This window comes from Neovison vison, chromosome 11, assembly GCF_020171115.1.
Source record: "Neovison vison isolate M4711 chromosome 11, ASM_NN_V1, whole genome shotgun sequence".
NCBI lineage: Eukaryota > Metazoa > Chordata > Mammalia > Carnivora > Mustelidae > Neogale > Neogale vison.
In genome coordinates, this window is record NC_058101.1 from 195,885,338 (window position 1) to 195,903,501 (window position 18,164).

General features: G+C 41.0%; 1 protein-coding gene across 1 annotated transcript in view; it reads right to left on the reverse strand.

The window, feature by feature from the left end:
• Positions 1-16,646, reverse strand: part of GTF2E2 (general transcription factor IIE subunit 2) — a 64,914-nt gene extending 48,268 nt beyond the window's left edge. Inside the window, exons 1-2 of the mRNA XM_044225561.1 lie at positions 16,461-16,646; positions 6,798-6,967 (exon numbers count right to left, since the gene is read on the reverse strand). Coding sequence (XP_044081496.1) covers positions 6,798-6,963 — 166 coding nt within the window. The 5' untranslated portion in view covers positions 6,964-6,967; positions 16,461-16,646. The remainder of the gene's footprint in view (positions 1-6,797; positions 6,968-16,460) is intronic.
• Between the last annotated feature and the right edge of the window lie 1,518 nt (positions 16,647-18,164).

An 18,164-nucleotide genomic window follows, 5' to 3' on the forward strand; every position in this document is an offset into this window, starting at 1 on the left:
ACAAATGGGAAGCATACATATCTTTAATTGCTAAATTTCTTGATAAGGGATACTACTAACTTTTCCTATCTTATGCTGTAATGTATTTAACCATTCCACAAATATGTATTGAGTGCCTTTATGTGTGACAGATTGGGTTACGATGGCAAACAAGTAATCATGCAATTACTATGACACATGATAGCTTTGTCAAAAATAATGAGTGCTTTGGGAATCAAAGGCTAAGCACTGAATTCAAATAGGACAGTAGAAATAATATGACTTAAGCTGCAACCTAAAAGAGGAACAGGAGTTAACCAAAAGAAAGAGGGAAGGAGCTAAGAAAGAATATTCCAGGAAGAGGACATAATGTGGGCAAAAGTCAAGAGGAAAAAGGGAGTAAAGCATGTTAAAGGAGCTACAGCAAAGTATCACTACGACAAAGTATAAGAAAAACAGTGAGAGGGGCGCCTGGGTGGCTCAGTGGGTTAAGCCGCTGCCTTCGGCTCAGGTCACGATCTCAGGGTCCTGGGATCAAGTCCCGCATCAGGCTCTCTGCTCAGCAGGCAGCCTGCTTCCCTCTCTCTCTCTCTGCCTGCCTCTCCATCTACTTGTGATTTCTCTCTGTCAAATAAGTAAATAAAATCCTTAAAAAAAAAAAAAAGAAAAAGAAAAAAGAAAAACAGTGAGCTAAAAGGTAATGGAGACCAGATCAGGTAGGGCATATAGACAGCAGGAAAAGACGGGCTTCATCTGAAAAGCAATGATGATCAGCCTAAAGACAGTGATATCATCAGACTGATGGTTAGAAAAATCACAGATTGCTGTACAGAAAGAGTAGTCTAAAGAAGTTAAGCCAGGAAACCCTGTAAGCACCTAATCAGACAATCCACTGGTACTGACCCGGTCTAGGATGGTACAGTAGTCTTCAGTATTTACACCCAGGAATTCCTGCTCTTCCTTCTTAGAGTACTTGGGACCCCGTGTATCTGGGTACAGCCCTGTGGCTAGTTCTAGACAATGAAGTTGTGAGAGAAAGTAAACTCTTACCATCAGGAAAGAGAATTTTAACTGACAGGTAAGATATTCCAGAGTTCTTTCTCCCTCTGGCACTGAGACCAAAAACATCTGAAATATCGGCTACTCTATCAGCCTGGGTCCTTTGAGTGACTAAAGAGCCAAGAGCCTTGCCAATACATGATAAACATGTGGTATGAAAGAGAAACAACAAATCTTTGTTGTTTTTAAGACACAGTGAGATTTCGTACTTTTTAAAAAAAAAAGGTGGCCCAAATTAGTGTCACTTTGACCAAATTCCAAAATTGGTGTTTTATACATAATTTAACCGCAGTTTCAAACTCCCTCAGAAATGTAGTCTTATCTGGTCAGTCGGGAATTTTTCAATCAATGCCAATGAGTATGCCACGAGGACCCTTCCCCATCCCCCAAAGAAAGATGAGGTCATCTGCATAAAACCCCTGGCTTTTCTCCCTAGAAAAGGCCTGGCCTAGAACAGTCCTTTTCTTTTGCTAATAACTTTCCTACCTTTGCCCTCCTTCTATAAAAAGCTTCCATTTTGCTGGGCACCTCGGTGGCTCAGTCCTTAACCAGATGCCTTCGGCTAAGGTCATGATCCCAGGGTCCTGGGATGGAGCCCTGCATCAGGCTCCATGCTTGGAGGGAAGCCTGCTTCTCCCTCCGCCCACTCCCCCTGCTTACATTCCCTCTCTCACTGTCTCTGTCAAATAAATAAACAAAATTTTTAAAACAAAGGAAAAGAACCTTCCATTTTGCACAATTCCTTGGATTGCCTCTCTATTTGCTAAATGGGATGCTGCTGATTCATAAATCATTTCATAAAGCCAATTAGATCTTAATTATTTGGTTGAATTTTGTTATTTAGGAGGAGCAAAGATTGTGTGTGTGTGTGTGTGTGCGCGTGCGCATGTGCCAAAAGGCAGTTTTATTAAAGCTTGAGAACAGGACCCCTGGGCAGAAAGAGCTGCTGCTAGGAGAAAGATATTCTTAACCAGATCAAAGAAACTAGGCCTAAGACTGGGTCTATGTTAATGTTTAAACAGTGTACTACAAAGGTACTATGAATTAATTCAATATACATTTCATTGGAATGAAGACAAAATCAACTTAATGTATGTGCTAATAAGACTGAGAGCCCTACCTGAAAAAAGATTACTTCTACTTTAACATCAATTAGTAAAACAGCTTGCAAAATATCTAACAAAATGACATCCATGAAGATTACTATTGCTGCATTTTTCGGTAGGTAAATAGTTTCTTGTGAATTACACTAGACTGACCTTGTTGTTTAAAAGGTAATGGTCTTAAGACTAAACTAAACCCAAAATAAGTAGAAGAAAGAAAATAACGGTGAAGTAGAAAAAATTTTAAAAAAGAAAAACACAAGAAAGAAAGAAATGAAACCAAAGTTGATCTTTTGAAAAGATCAACAAAATAAAACACAAATTCCTAAAATCAGTAATAAAAGAGGGAAGGATATCATTACTGACCTTACAGAAATCAAAGGATTCCAAGGAAATACTTTGAAAAAGTTTAGACAGTGTAGATAATGGAATGGAAAAACTCCCAAAAAGATACAAAGCACCAAAATTAACTTAAGCAGATAACAAATAATCTGAATATATCTGTAAGAATTGCTACAAGAGCTTCCTACAGAGGAAAGCTGGGTACAGCCCTGTGACTAGCTCTACAGCCCAAGTGGCTTCACTAGTGAACTCTACCAAATATTTAAAGAGAAAAATGTATCAAACCTTCACAAACTCTTCCAGAAAACAGTGGAAAAAAGAACACTTCACCAATCGTTTTATGAGGCCAGAAACACCCTGACAGGCATCACAAAAAACTACGAACCCTACCCTCATGAATGCAAACACAAAACTCCTGTACAAAATACCAGCAATCTGAAATTCCACAACAAATAAAAAGGATTATACATCATGACCAAGTAGGATTTATTCTAAGAATGCCAGACTGGTTTAACATCTGAAAAATCAATTAATGTATTATTAATAAAGAACAAGAACATGATCTTCTCAAAAGATGAAGAAAAAGCATTTGACAACCTCCAATACCCATTTAAGATTAAAACCTCTCAACAACTGGGGGTACCTGGGTGGCTCAGATGGTTAGGCATCTACCTTCAGCTCAGGTCATGATCTCCAGGTCAGCGGGGAGTCTGCTTCTCCCTCTCCCCCTGCTTGTTCTCTCTCTCTCTCTCTCTCTCTCTAAAATAAATAAATCTTTAAAAACAAACAAAAAACAAAACTCTCAACAAACTAATTTGCCCTGATAATGGGCATCTACAAAATCCATGCATCTAAGATCATGCATTAAGGTGGAAGACTGCCTGCCTTCCCCTAAGATCAGGAACAAGGCAAAGATGTTCACTCTCACCACCTGTATTCAACATTCTATTAGCCAGTCCAGGGCAGAAAGGAGGGAAGAAAGGGAAGAAGGAAGGGCATTCACACTGGAAAGGACATGGTAAATCCATTCTTTTTTTTTTTTTTTAAAGGTTTTATTTATTTATTTGTCAGAGAGAGAGGGAGAGAGAGCAAGCACAGGCAGACAGAGAGGCAGGCAGAGGCAGAGGGAGAAGCAGGCTCCCTGCCGAGCAAGAAGCCCGATGCGGGACTCGATTCCAGGACGCCGGGATCATGACCTGAGCCGAAGGCAGCTGCCTAACCAACTGAGCCACCCAGGCGTCCCGGTAAATCCATTCTTATTCACATATGACATAATCTTGCATGTAAAAAAATCCTATGGAATTCATACACACACACACACACACACACACACACAAATAACCTAGAAAGAATGAACAAGTTCAGCAAGGTTGCAGAATACAAGATCAATGTACAAAAAACTACTCTATTTCTTTTTTTTTTTTTTTAAGATTTTATTTATTTATTTGTCAGGGATAGAGGGAGAGAGAGCGAGCAAGCACAGGCAGACAGAGAGGCAGGCAGAGGCAGAGGGAGAAGCAGGCTCCCTGCTGAGCAAGGAGCCCGAAGTGGGACTCGATCCCAGGACACTGGGATCATGACCTGAGCCGAAGGCAGCTGCTTAACCAACTGAGCCACCCAGACGTCCCAAAAACTACTGTATTTCTGAGGCACCTGGGTCACTCAGCTGGTTAAGCATCTGCCTTCAGGTCAGGTCTTGATCCCAAGATCCTGCTCAGCAGGGAGTCTGCTTCCCTTTCTACCCTTCCGCCTCTCACCCCGTATCTTGCGCTCCCTTGTTCGCTCTCTCTCAAATAAAATCTTTTTAAAAAATCTACTATAGGGGCACCTGGGTGACTTGGTCAGTTAAGTGTCTGCCTTTGGCTCAGGTCATGATCCCAGGACTGAACCCTGCATTGAGCTCCCTGCTCAGTGGGGAGTCTGCTTCTCCCTCTTCCTCTGTCTGCTCCCCTTTCAACTTGTGCTCTCTCTCTCTCACTCGCTCTATCTCAAATAAAGAAAAAAAAAATCTATTGTATTTTTATATACTAGCAATGAACAATTCAAAAATCAAATTAAGAAACCAATTTCATTCACAATATCAAAAATAATAAAATATTTAGGAATAAATATAGTTAAGTGTAAGACTTACACATTAAAAACAACAAAACATTACCAAAAAAAATTAAAAACCTAAAAAAAGAGAAGGAGTAAATTTTCATGATTCTGGGTTAGGCAAAGATTTCTTAGATATGACACACTTAGAACACAAGTGACATTTGATCAAGAATTTGTATCCAGGGGCACCTGGGTAGCTCAGTCCGTTAAGTGTCTGACTTTGGCTCCGGTCTTCATCTTGGGTTCTGGGATCAAGTGAGGCTCTGTGCTCAGCGGGAGTCTGCCTCTATCTCTGCCCCTCCCCCTGTTCATGCTCTCTAATAAATAAATAAGTAAAATTGTATCCAGAATATATAAAGAACTCTTATAAACCAATAGGAAGAAAATAATGAAACCTTTTTTAAGTGGGCAAAAAAATCTGAATAAACATTTTACCAAAGACGACCCAGGAATGGCTAATAAGCAAATTAAATGATGCTCAATATCATTAACCATTACAGAACTGCATGTTAAAATCACAATGACAGGTGCCTGCATGGCTCCATCAGTTAAACATCTCCCTGCCTTTGGCTCATATCATGATCTCAGGATCCTGGAATCAAGCTCCACCTCAGGCTCCCTGCTCTGCCCAATGCCCCCCCCACCCCCACCACTGGTGTGTACTCTCTCAAATAGAATATTAAAACACACAATGATACCACTTTCCAACCACTAGAATAGCTATAATAAATAATAGCTACAAGAAATAACAAGTTTTATTTTAATAATAAAAAATAGCTACAAGAAATAACAAGTCTTAATAAGAATGGAAAAAAAATGGAGTGCCTGGGTGGCTCAGTGGGTTAAAGCCTCTGCCTTTGGCTCAGGTCATGATCTCAGGGTCCTGGGATCAAGCCCTGCATCGGGCTCTCTGCTTCCTCCTCTCTGCCTGCTTCTCTGCCTACCTGTGATCTCTGTCTGTCAAATAAATAAATAAAATCTTCAAAAAAAAACAAAGAATGAAAAAAAACTCATGTACTGATGGTGAGAATGTAAAACTATATGGCCATTTTGGTAGCTTCTTAAAAAGTTAAAAATAAATTTACCACATGACTCCGAAGTTCCACTCTTATGTTCTCTATCCAAGAGAAAAGAAAGTAAGTCCACACAAAAGCCTGTAATGTTGGGGCGCCTGGGTGGCTCAGTGGGTTAAGCCGCTGCCTTCGGCTCAGGTCATGATCTCAGGGTCCTGGGATCGAGTCCTGCATCAGGCTCTCTGCTCAGCGGGGAGCCTGCTTCCTCCTCTCTCTCTCTGCCTGCCTCTCTGCCTACTTGTAATCTCTCTCTGTCAAATAAATAAATAAAATCTATAGGAAAAAAAAAAAAAAAAGCCTGTAATGTTCATAGCAGCACTATTCATAATAGTCAAAACTAGTAATAATCCAAATGCCTATTAAATGATGAATGGATAAACCATTCATCATGGTTTGTAGTATACCCATACATGCATTACTCTTCAGCAATAAGGGCAAAATAAAGTACTAACACACAGATGAATCCTGAACAAAATACCAGCTAACTGAATCCCATAACAAATAAAAAGAATCATACACCACAACCAAATATGATCTATTCCAAGAAAGCAAGGGTTGGTTTAACATCTGAAAAATCAGCTAATGTAACATACCATGTTAACAGCATAAACAACAAAAAGATCACCTCAATAAATGCTAAGTAAAAGAAGCCACATACTAAAGACTACACATTATACAATTCCATTTATATGAAATGTCCAAAAAAAGCAAACATATAGAGACAGAAAGTAGACTAATGGTTATCTGCGGCTGGGGTGGGAACAAGAAGTGATCGTAAATGAGCACAAAGTATCTTTCAGGGATGATGGAAATGTTCTACAATACAATTATATTAAATAGGCGCACAATTCAGCAAATTTACTAAAAATCTTTGAACTGTACACATAAAACAAGTGAAATATATGGTATATGAAATAAACTTCAACAAAGTCATTTTCTGCAAAGAGAATAACATAAATTCTAACTATAAGACAAGATATTAACATCTTAAGAACAATATATTCTCTTATCATCACATTCCCTTATACTTGAACAAGTGTCTACCAATAAATACAAATGTTGAACTGGAAAAATGAACTTGCCATGACTAAATAGTTTCCTAAAAAAATAAAAACTGGACAGTCCTAAAGTCAATTTTACTAACCAGAATTCTGTTTGGAGCCCGATGATCCTCCATGTTCTAGCTTTGCTTTCTTCTTCTTTGATGAGGATGATGATGATTCAGAAGATACTGAACGTTTTTCTACTACAGGAGTAGAAAGAGCTCGTTTTTTGAACAGCTCCCGTTCTCTCAACAGGCTTGGATCCATAATTCTGCAAAGATGTAAGTATTTTTAATACACATTCTAACCACTCAAACCTATAGGCCAAATCCATAGATCCCAAGAATTACTTCCAAACAAATTTACCTTTACTATTAGCTATCTATTAGAACTTGTATTCATTCACTTAAAAATCTTTACTTAGTATCTACTGTGTGTCAGGCACTGTGCTAGCCACTAGTAAAGAGAAGCAGAATTATTCTCTAAAGCTCTAGAGCTGCACTGCCCAGTATGAGAGCCACTAGTCACATGTAGCTATGGAACACCTGAAATGGGGCCAGAGTTGAGATGTACTTTAAGTGTAAAATATACACCAGATTTACAAGGCATAGTACAAAAAACTTTTAGAATTACTGATGAGATATTTTAGATTGTTTACATGTTGATGTGATAATAATTTGGATATACTACGTTAAATAAAACATTAAAATTAATTTCTCCCAACAATATGATCATCTTAATACAGAAAAAGCATGTGAAAAAATAAAAATCTGTCTAGGATAAAAACTCTCAACGAAGTGGGATTAGAGGGAACATACCTCAACATAATAAACACCAAATATGAAAAACTCAAAGCTAACATCATACTCAATGGTTAAAATGTAAAAGCTTTTCCTCTAAGATCAAAAATAAGAAAAAGATATCCACTCTCCCCACTTTTATTCAACACAGTGGTGGAAGTACCAGATGCAGCAATCAGACAAAAAAAATAGCACCCAAATTTGTGAAGTGCCTGGGTGGCCCAGCCAGTTAAGTGTCTGCCTTTGGCTCAGGTCATGATCTCAGGGTCACGGGATTAAGCCCCACATTGAGCTACCGACTTAGCAGGGAGTCTGTTTATCCATCTCCCTCTGCCCCCTGCCATTCACACACTCACTCTCAAATAAAATCTTTTTTAAAAGGATTATAAAAAAAATAAGCATCCAAACTTGTAATGAACATGTGAAACTCTATTTACAGAAGACATGATACTGCATATAGAAAACCCAAAGATTCCACAAAAAAATAAATAAATGAATGAATTCAGTGAATTGCAGGATACAAAATTCATATACAGGAATCTGTTCTGTTCCTATACACTAAAAACAAAGCAGTAGAAAGAGACATCTTTAAAAAATCTCATTTACAATTGCACCAGAAAGAATAAAATACCCAGGAATAAATTTAGCCAAGGAGGTCAAAGACTTACTCTCTAAAAACTAAAAGACACTGATGAAGGAAATTGAAGATGACACAAACAAATGAAAAGATATTCCATGCTCATGGATTAAAAGAATATCATTAAAATGTCCTTATTTCTCAAAGCAATCTTCACAGTCAATGCAATCCCAATCAAAATACCAATAGCACTTTTCACAGAACTAGAACACATAATCCTAAAATTAGTATGAAACCACAAAAGACCCTGAAAAGCCAAAGTAATTCTGAAAAAGCAGCACAAAGCTGGAGGTATCACTGTCCCAGAGTTCAAGATATACACAAAGCTACAGTAACCGAACAGTATGGTTCTGGCACAAAAAGAGACACACAGATCAAAAGAACGGAGAGCCCAGAAATACACCCACACTGAAGTGTCAATGAATCCACAACAAAGGAGGCAAGAACATACAATGGGGGAAAAGACAGTCCCTTTAGGTGTTGGAAAAACTGGACAGCTACACGCAAAAAAAAAAAAAAGAAAAGAAACTGGATCACTTTCTTACACCACACACATATATAAACTCAAAATGGATCCAAGACCAAATACGAGACCTGAAACCTTAAATCCCATAATAGATAACAAAGACAGTAATCTTTTAGACATTGGCCTTAGCAATATTTTTCTAGATATATCTCCTCAGGCAAGGGAAACAAAACCAAAAATAAACTACTGAGACTTCATCAAAATAAAAAGCTTGTGCATAGCAAAGAAAACCATCAAAACAAAAAGAAACCCTACTGAATGAGAGAAGACATCTGTAAATGATATAACAGATAAGGGGTTAATATCCAAAATATATAAAGAGCTTACATAATTTAACACCAAAAATAACACAACCACTCAGAATAAAAAATGGGTAGAGGACCTGAATAGACGTTTTTTCCAAAGACATACAAATGGCCAACAGATAACAGGAAAAGATGCTTAATTTTACTAATCATCAGGGAAATGCAAATCAAAATCACAGTAAGAAATCACCTCACAGTCAGAATGGATGGTATCAAAGATAAGAAATAACAAGTGTTGACGAGGATATGAAGAAAAAGCAACCCTCATGCACTGTTGATGGGAATGCAAACTGGTACAGCCACTATGAAAACAGTGTGGTGGTTCCAAAAAATTAAAAATAGAAATACTATATGATCCAATACTTCCACTAGTGGCATTTACCCAAAGAAAACAAAAACACTATTTCTTTTTTTTTTTAATTTTATTTATTTATCCAACAGAGAGAGAGAGAGAGAGGGAACACAAACAGGGGGAGTGGGAGAAGCAGACTCCCCACTGAGCAGGGAGCCCAATGCAGGGCTTGATCACAGAAGCCAGAGATCATGACCTCAGCCACAGACAGACAGATACGCATCGAATGAGCCACCCAGGCGCCCCACAAAAACACTAATTCAAAGAGATATATGCAGCCCTATGTTTATTGCAGCATTATTTAAAATAACCAATATATGGAAGCAACCCAAGTGTCTATCAACAGATAAAGAAAATGTGATATACACACATAAAATGGATTATTAGCCATAAAAAAAAAAAAGAGAGAGAGACAGAAAGATCTTGCCATTTGAGACAACACTGGTGAACCTAGAGGGTATTATGCTAAGTGAAATAAGCAGAGACAAATACTATATGATATTATTTATACATATAATCTAAAAAACAAAACAAAACAAAACAAACAGATTCTTAAATATACAGAACATACTGGTAGTTGCCAAAGGGGAGATTGGTGAGGAGATGGGAAAAATTGGTAAAGGAGATTAAGAGGTATACACTTCAGTTATAAAATGGAGATGAAAAGTACAGCATTACAGAATAGACTCAATAATAATTTTATAATGTTTCATGGTAACAAAGGGGGACTATACTTATGATGAGCATTGAGTAATGTATGTATTTGTTGAATACGTTGTACACCTAAAACTAGTATAACATTCTTTTTTTTTTTAAGATTTTATGTATTCATTTGACAGAGAGAGATCACAAGTAGACAGAGAGGCAGGCAGAGAGAGAGAGAGGGAAGCAGGCTCCCCGCTGAGCTGAGAGCCCGATGTGGGACTCGATCCCAGGACCCTGAGATCATGACGTGAGCCGAAGGCAGTGGCCCAACACACTGAGCCACCCAGGTGCCCCTAATATAACATTCTATGTCAATTATACTTTTTCTCCTTTTTTTAAATGTAGGCTCCAGGACGCCTGGGTGGCTCAGTGGGTTAAGCCGCTGCCTTCGGCTCAGGTCATGATCTCAGGGTCCTGGGATCCAGGCCCGCATCGGGCTCTCTGCTCAGCAGGGAGCCTGCTTCCTCCTCTCTCTCTGCCTGCTTGTGATCTCTCTCTGTCAAATAAATAAATAAAATCTTAAAAAAAAAAAAAAAATGTAGGCTCCACACCCAGCATGGAGACCAACATAGGACTTGAACCCATGACCCCTGAGATCAAGACCTATACTGAAATCAAGAGTCAGACACTTAATCAACTGAGGGACCCAAGGACCCCAGTCAATTATACTTCAATAATGAAAAATTTTTAATACAATTTTAAAAATGAAAACATTTTAAAAATTAATTCACCCTAATTTTTCTAGTTTTTATTTTTTCAAGTTTTCTTAAAAGATTTTATTTATTCATTTGACAGAGAGAGAGAGATCACAAGTAGGCAGAGAGGCAGGAAGAGAGGCAGGCAGAGAGCGAAGCCGGCTCCCCGCTGAGCAGAGAGCCTGACATGGAACTCCATCCCAGGACCCTGAGATCATGACCTGAGCCAAAGGCAGAGGCTTAACCCACTGAGCCACCCAGGTGACCTATTTTTTAAGATTTTATTTATTTATTAGACACAGTGAGAGAGGGAACCCAAGCAGGGGGACATAGGAGAAGCAGGCTTCCCGCCAAGCAGGGAGCCCGATGCGGGGCTGGATCCCAGGACCCTGGAATCATGTCCTGAGCTGAAGGCAGATGCTTAACAACTAGGCCACCCAGGCACCCCTTTTTCTAGTTTTTAAAAAAAAAATATGGCTACTAGGGACGCCTGGGTGGCTCAGTTGGTTGGACAACTGCCTTCGGCTCAGGTCATGATCCCGGAGTCCCGGGATCGAGTCCCGCATCGGGCTCCCAGCTCCATAGGGAATCTGCTTCTCTTTCTGCCCTTCTCCTCACTCATGCTCTCTCTCACTCTCTCTCAAATAAATAAATAAAATCTTTAAAAATATATATATATGGCTACTAGAAAATTTTGAATTACATGCGTGGTTCATATTTGTAGCTCACATTGTATTTCTACTGGACAACGCTACTCGAGAAATAATATCAGAACTACCACGCAGAAATAAGGCAGATGTAGGCTCACTGCAAAAAAAAAAAAAGAAAGAGAGAGAGAGAGAGAGAGAGAGAGAGAAAGAAAACCAACAGAATTACTTTTAAACAGTTCTTTTTTTTTTTTTAAGATTTTATTTATTTTATTTGAAAGAGATCACAAGTAGGCAGAGAGGCAGGCAGAGAGAGGAAGAAGCAGGCTCGCCGCTGAGCAGAGAGCCTGATGTGGGGCTCGATCCCAGATGATGACCTGAGCTGAAGGCAGAGGCTTTAACCCACTGAGCCACCCAGGCACCCCCAGAATTACTTTTAATGAAAAGGTGTGTTTTAGGGGCACCTACGTGGCTCAGTAGGTTAAGGCCTCTGCCTTTGGCTTGGTTTGTGATCCTGGAGTTCTGGGATCAAGCACCATGTTGGGCTCTCTGCTCAACGGGGAGTCTGCTTCCCTTCCTCTCTCTCTGCCTGCCTTTCTGCCTACCTGTGATCTCTGTCTGCCAAATAAATAAATAAAATCTTAAAAAAAAAAAGGCATTTTTTAAAACTGGTGAACTGCCAGGGCATCTGGGTGGCTTAGCCGCTTAGGCGTCCACCCTCGGGGCTCGGGTCATGATTCTGGGGTCCTGGGATCAAGCCCCACATCAAGCTCCCCACTTGGTGGGGAGCCTGCTTCTCCCACTGCTGCTCCCCCTGCTTGTGCTCTCTCGCTCACTCTCAAGTAAATATTTTTTAAAAAATAAAAATAAATAAAACCAGTGAACTATCATTAAGTGATATAAAGGCTGGATTAAAATTTGTTAGAACTACGGACAGAAGATTCCTGATTTAGAGGGAGGTGGGACTAGATAGACCTCTTTTGGTTTTCTTCCCAGTTGGAAAACGCCACAGTTCTAAGCAACGTCAGTCAACGAGGGAAGCCACAGATCACTCAAAAAGTATTTTATTTGTTTTTAAGTAGGGACTTGAACTCAGGACCATGATATTGGTACCTGAGCTGAGGTCAAAATATTCCTCTCTTCTTTTACAATCCAATAATCACACTACTGGGTATTCAAACAAAGAATATAAAAACTTTAATTCAAAAAGATATATTCACCCCCATGCTTACTGTAGCATTATTTACAACAGTCAAATTATGGAATCAGCCCAAGTGTCCATTAATAGATGAATGGATAAAGAAGATGTGGTATAGGGGCACCTGGGTGGCTCAGTCGTTAAGTGTTTACCCTCAGCTCGGGTCATGATCCTAGCATCCTGGGATGAAGCCCTGCATCAGGCTCCCTGCTCTGCAGGAGGCCTGCTTCTCCCTCTCCCACTTCCCCTGCTTGTGTTCCCTCACCATGTCTCTCTCCATCAAATAAATAAATAAAAATCTTAAAAAAAAAATTTAAAAAGATGTGGTGTATGTATATACACACACACAACAGAGTATTATTCAGCCTTAAAAAAGAATGAAATCTTGCCATTTGCAACAACATGGCTGGATCTAGAGAGTATAATTCTAAGCAAAATAAACAGTCAGAGAAAGACAAATACCATATAATTTCATATGTGGCATTTAAGGAACAAAACAAAGGAGGGGAGGGGGAGACAAACCAAAAAACAAATCTCAGCTATAGAGAACAAACTGAAGGTTACCAGAGGTGGGTGGGAGGGATGGGTGAAACAGGTGATGGAGATTCGGAGTACACTTGATGAGCAATGAGTAGTGTGTGAAACTGGTAAGTCACTATATTATACACCTGAATCTAATATCAACACTGTGTGTTAACTATGCTGAAATTTTTTTAAAAAGTTCCCCTCTTGAGACCCAAAAGCACAGAATAAACTCATGGTTGCCAGAGGAGAGGGGGATGAGTGGGATATGGGGATGGGTGAAAAGGGTGAAAGGGAGTAGGATATACAGGCCTCCAGTTAAGGAATAAGTCATGGGGACGAAAGGTTTAGTACAGGGAATACAATCAATTACCATTTGTAATAGTATTGTATGGGGATAAAAGGTAAGCACAGCATAAGGTTCTGAGTTGTAAAATCACTATTTTGAGGGCACCTTGGTGGCTCAGTAGTTAAGGGGCTGCCTTTGGCTCAGGTCATGATCCCAGGGTCCTGGGATCAAGCCTGGCATCAGGCTCCCTGCTCAGTGGGGAGTCTGTTTCTCCCTCTCCCTCAGCCTGCTGCTTCCCTTACTTGTGCTCATTCTCTATCAAATAAATAAATAAAATCTTTAAAATAAATAAATAATAAAACAAAATCACTATTTTGTATATCTGAAAACTTAAGTTAACATTGTATGTCAAATCCTTCAATTAAGAAAATGTTCCTGGGGCACCTGGGTAGCTGTGATGGTTAAGCATCTGCATCTGCCTTCCACTCATGATCTCTGGGTCCTTGAATCAAGCCCCACATTGGGCTCTCTGCTCAGCTTCTCTCTTTCTTCCCCGCCCCCCCCGCCCCCGTGCTCTCAATCACTTGCACGCTTGCTCTCTCTCTCTCTCAAATGAATAAATAAAATCTTTAAAAAAGAAAATAATTTCATCTCTTGTTTGAACTCTCCTAGAATACCATGGAAAGTCTAGGAAGCACAACCAGCTGACCATGTAAATGGTCTTTGCATTCTTCACAAGCAGGAAAGGAAGGTCTGGGAGGAAAAAGACTCTAAACTTTTTCTTTTTTTACTTTACTGTTTTGCTTTGTTTTTAATAGGTTCCATGCACAGCGTGGAGCCCAACACGGGCCTTGAACTCACAACTGAACCACCCAGGCGCCCCTATCTTAACTGTGAAAGTCTTCATGCACTGTGTAGCTCCATAAATACTTGTTAAATGAATAATGAACACAAAACCATCTTTAAATTGCTTTAGCCTTATTATAGGTTTTACAAGCCTTTATTAAATGCCTTGTGTTTGTGACTCTAAGCTTTGTGTACTTGTCTTGTGTTTATGTACTCTAAGCTTTGAAGAGTTCCAGAAGATAAACCCTTGCCTTCAAGCAGCTTACATTTAAGAATATTTAAGAACTGGGCAGCTTGCTTAAAAAGCAATGACTAAAATGTGACTTAGACTGCTAAAAGTTAAAAATATAAGCACTGATAAGAAATAATTAGAGTAAACTTTAAGTTCAATGAGTAAGTCACTGGCACTAGTATCAAAGACCTGACTTCCAGAACCCCCTCAGTACTAACCTCTAACTGCAACATGACCCTAGGCAAGCACTAGACCTCTCTAAATCCAATTTTATCATAAGCAGAATGAAGACACTACCAATGCTTTGTACATCTAGCCCAACTTTAAAATGAAACAATGTTTGTGAAAAGCAATTTTTAAATTTTTTTTTTGAATATTTTATTTATTTATTTGACAGAGAAAGAGACAGTGACAGAGGGAACACAGGCAGGGGAAGTGGAAGAGGGAGATCCAGGCCTCCCGCTGAGCAGGGAGCCCTATGTGGGCTTGATCCCAACACCCTGGCATCATGTTCAGAGCCAAAGGCATACGCTTAACCACTCAGCCACCCAGGCGCGCCAAAAGCAATTTTTTAAATAATAAAGCTATACAAATATGTTATCTCACTGCTACTATTCTGAATTGGATCTGAAAAGAAGTAACAGAATGATTATGCTAGGGCGAGGAAGGTGGGGAGGGGGTGGGGGAGTGTGGAGGAAAAAGGAGAAATCACCAGTGATAAAGTGGGGGCAACAAGCCAAAACCAGGACACCTGTTTATTTCACCTTGTAAAGACAGGTAATTAAATCAGGCTTTTAATCAGAGTTTTAACACAGACTTAAAAGCCTTACAGTTTACGAAAACCTAAATGCTTACAGCCCTTGAGCCTCACAACTCTAGGAGACAACAGGTATTAGTTTTATTCCTTATTTTAATGTGTGAAATCTGAAATGAAGACGTACAGTTAAGGCCACACATTGGTAAGTATGTAAGTACTCGGGCCAGCACACGAATCCCCTGCCTCCTAAATCGAAAGCTCCCTTACTCCAGACCTGAAATGCTGGTCAAGGCCTCTAAAACAAAGGCGACCTGTGTGCTACGGGTAACGTTCAATGGCACCTCGAGCAGAAGGCTTCATCTCTCTCTCTCTTTCCCACCATCGCACGCTCCGCCTAACTTTTCCTCCTTTTCCTCACACTACTCAAAAAATCCGTAGAGCTTTACATATACTGACCATGCCCAGTTCCCATTAAAAAAAAAAAAAAAAAAAATCATCACAACTCAAGGAGTTAACGTGTTTCTCCACGGATGGTCACTGAGAAGCCACCCCCCCCAAATTAAATCAAAATCTTCTGGCTCCAAAGCACACGTTCTTTCCACTCTACCATACGACTTTTTTTTTTCCCCCAACCTTTCTACTTTTGCTCTCTTTTGCCTTTCCCTGCGTAAGCCTCAGAGCGGCCACTGAGTACCCAAGACCACTGCAAAGAACAGCCAGCAAGGTAAGAAACGAGACTGTTTTCCTCTTAAATCACAGGAACGGAGAGATGACGAGGTATCGGAGTGTTTGGATTTGGAACAGGTCTCTAGACTTTGCAGACAAAACGACTATAATTCACTAACGTTTAGAGATCATTACAAACCCAGTCTCCAAAAGACGGCTTAAAAAATAACAATAATAACCCGTCAAGGTGCATCTAAGTCACAGCCTTTAGCTGGACACTGTGGTTCCCTAAACTCCACACACGTTTCGCTCACCTACTGCTCACGTAAAGTCTGGGGCTGGGAAGAGACACAATGAGCTCGGACTGCGAACTTCCCCTCTTTCCAACCCAAAAGTTTGCTCCATAGACCTCAGGCCTAAAAGACAATGCTCCCAAGAAGTTGTGACTGTGTTTAGTGTTTCGCCAGGAGGACCGCAGCCCCAGGCTCCGGAGAGCTGGAAGACGCGCTCGCCCCTCGGGAGGAGGCGGTCCCGAGGAACAACAGGCCCGGGCTCCGCTCCCCTCACCCGGCGGCCGCAGCCCCTACCTGAGCGAGGAGGGCCGCCCCACGCGACCGGCCGCCGCCTCCCAGCGCCTCCACCTGGACCCGCCGCCCACGCCCGCGTGGCCACCGCTTCCTGCTCCTCGTCAGCGCCCCCGCCTGCCCGCACGCACGCCCAGCGCAGCCCCGCCAGGTCGGGGTCTCGCCACTGGCGGCGGCGGCAGCAGCTGAGGCGGCTGAGGCGGCGCGACTTGGCCGGGGGCTCCGCCCGCCACTTCCTGATCAGGCTACTAGGAGCTCCGTCCCGGCAGGCACCGCGGCGCCCCCGCCGCCGAGGACGCGCGTGCGTCGTCACGTGCCCCGCCAGGAGTACCGCGGGCGGGGAAATCAGCCAGTGGGGCGTCCGGGATTTCCATGACAACGGAGAGCGGGGGGGCGGGGGGGCTTGGGAGGGGAGGAAGGGCGGAGAATGAGACTTAAGTGGGAAGATAGCAGCAGTTGCTACAATGGGAAAAAAAAAAAAAAAAAACAATCTTTCCTTTGCGCAAGCTTAAAGCAGCCAGATCCTCCTCCAGGTGTTTGGTACTTTACTTCAAAGGCCAGTCTGCAGCACCTGAACTCCAAGAACATCGATCCAGCTCTCTCTTTACAAGTCAGGAAACAATAGGCCAGGAGACGCTCAATGACTTGCTCAAGACAGCTAGCAAAGGCAAATACGGACGTGCAGCCCAGCTCAAATTCCCAGCCGCCACACCTGTGAACTCCCTTGGACAAGGATTTAGAATTCAGCAGCAGCATAAAGACACAGGAATAAAGCCACGGCAAAGATAACTGGCGTTGCCCAAAGCCTTCAAGGTATTGGAGTGTGTCCATTCCCTGAGGCTCTCCTCCCTCACTCTTATAACCTGACGTGGCAGCAAAGTCAGTGCTCAGCTATTCTGTAGCTATTGTTTAATTACTTCGTCCTGGTTAGTCAAGTTACTTGTGCCTCCGTTTTCTCATCTGAGAAATGGGAATAATAATTGTACTACTAAAACAGGGTACTTGCATTGGACTGTTGTGAAGACTAAGTGAAATAGTATATAAATCTTTATTCAAAACTTGAAAATAAAGCCAAAAGATGATTGAGATGTGGCTTTTTGAAATTAGTTTCATTCTAGAGGATTTTCTAAGAAACTCAGTGTTCATCTGACATGCTCAGGAAATATAACTTTGCTGGAATATTACAATCCAGTAAACTCAGAGTTTGGTTTAAAAAAATGATGGTTTTAAAAAAAATGATGAAGTATAATGGAAAGAAGGAGCAGGCAGCAAGTGAAAAAAATTATCCCAAAAGTTAAAATCACCTAGTCCTGAGGGACATGAGCTATGTTTTGTATCAATATATTAATTTTTATTTCATTATTCTTTTCCCCAATTATTATATAAAGCCTGTTTCTCATATCCTCTTGGAACCAGTTCCATCATTCTGCTGGCTCTTTTATTAATGAGTGAGAGATTTAATATACAAATAGGCCAGTGGCTAGACCATATGTAATAATAAAACTCTGACCCACATAAAAAAACAGCTTCCGCAGCAATCAGCTCAAGATGGTCAAAATTTGGGCGCCTGGGTGGCTCAGTGGGTTAAGCCGCTGCCTTCGGCTCAGGTCATGATCCCAGGGTCCTGGGATCGAGTCCCGCATCGGGCTCCCTGCTCAGCGGGGAGCCTGCTTCCTCCTCTCTCTCTGCCTGCCTCTCTGCCTACTT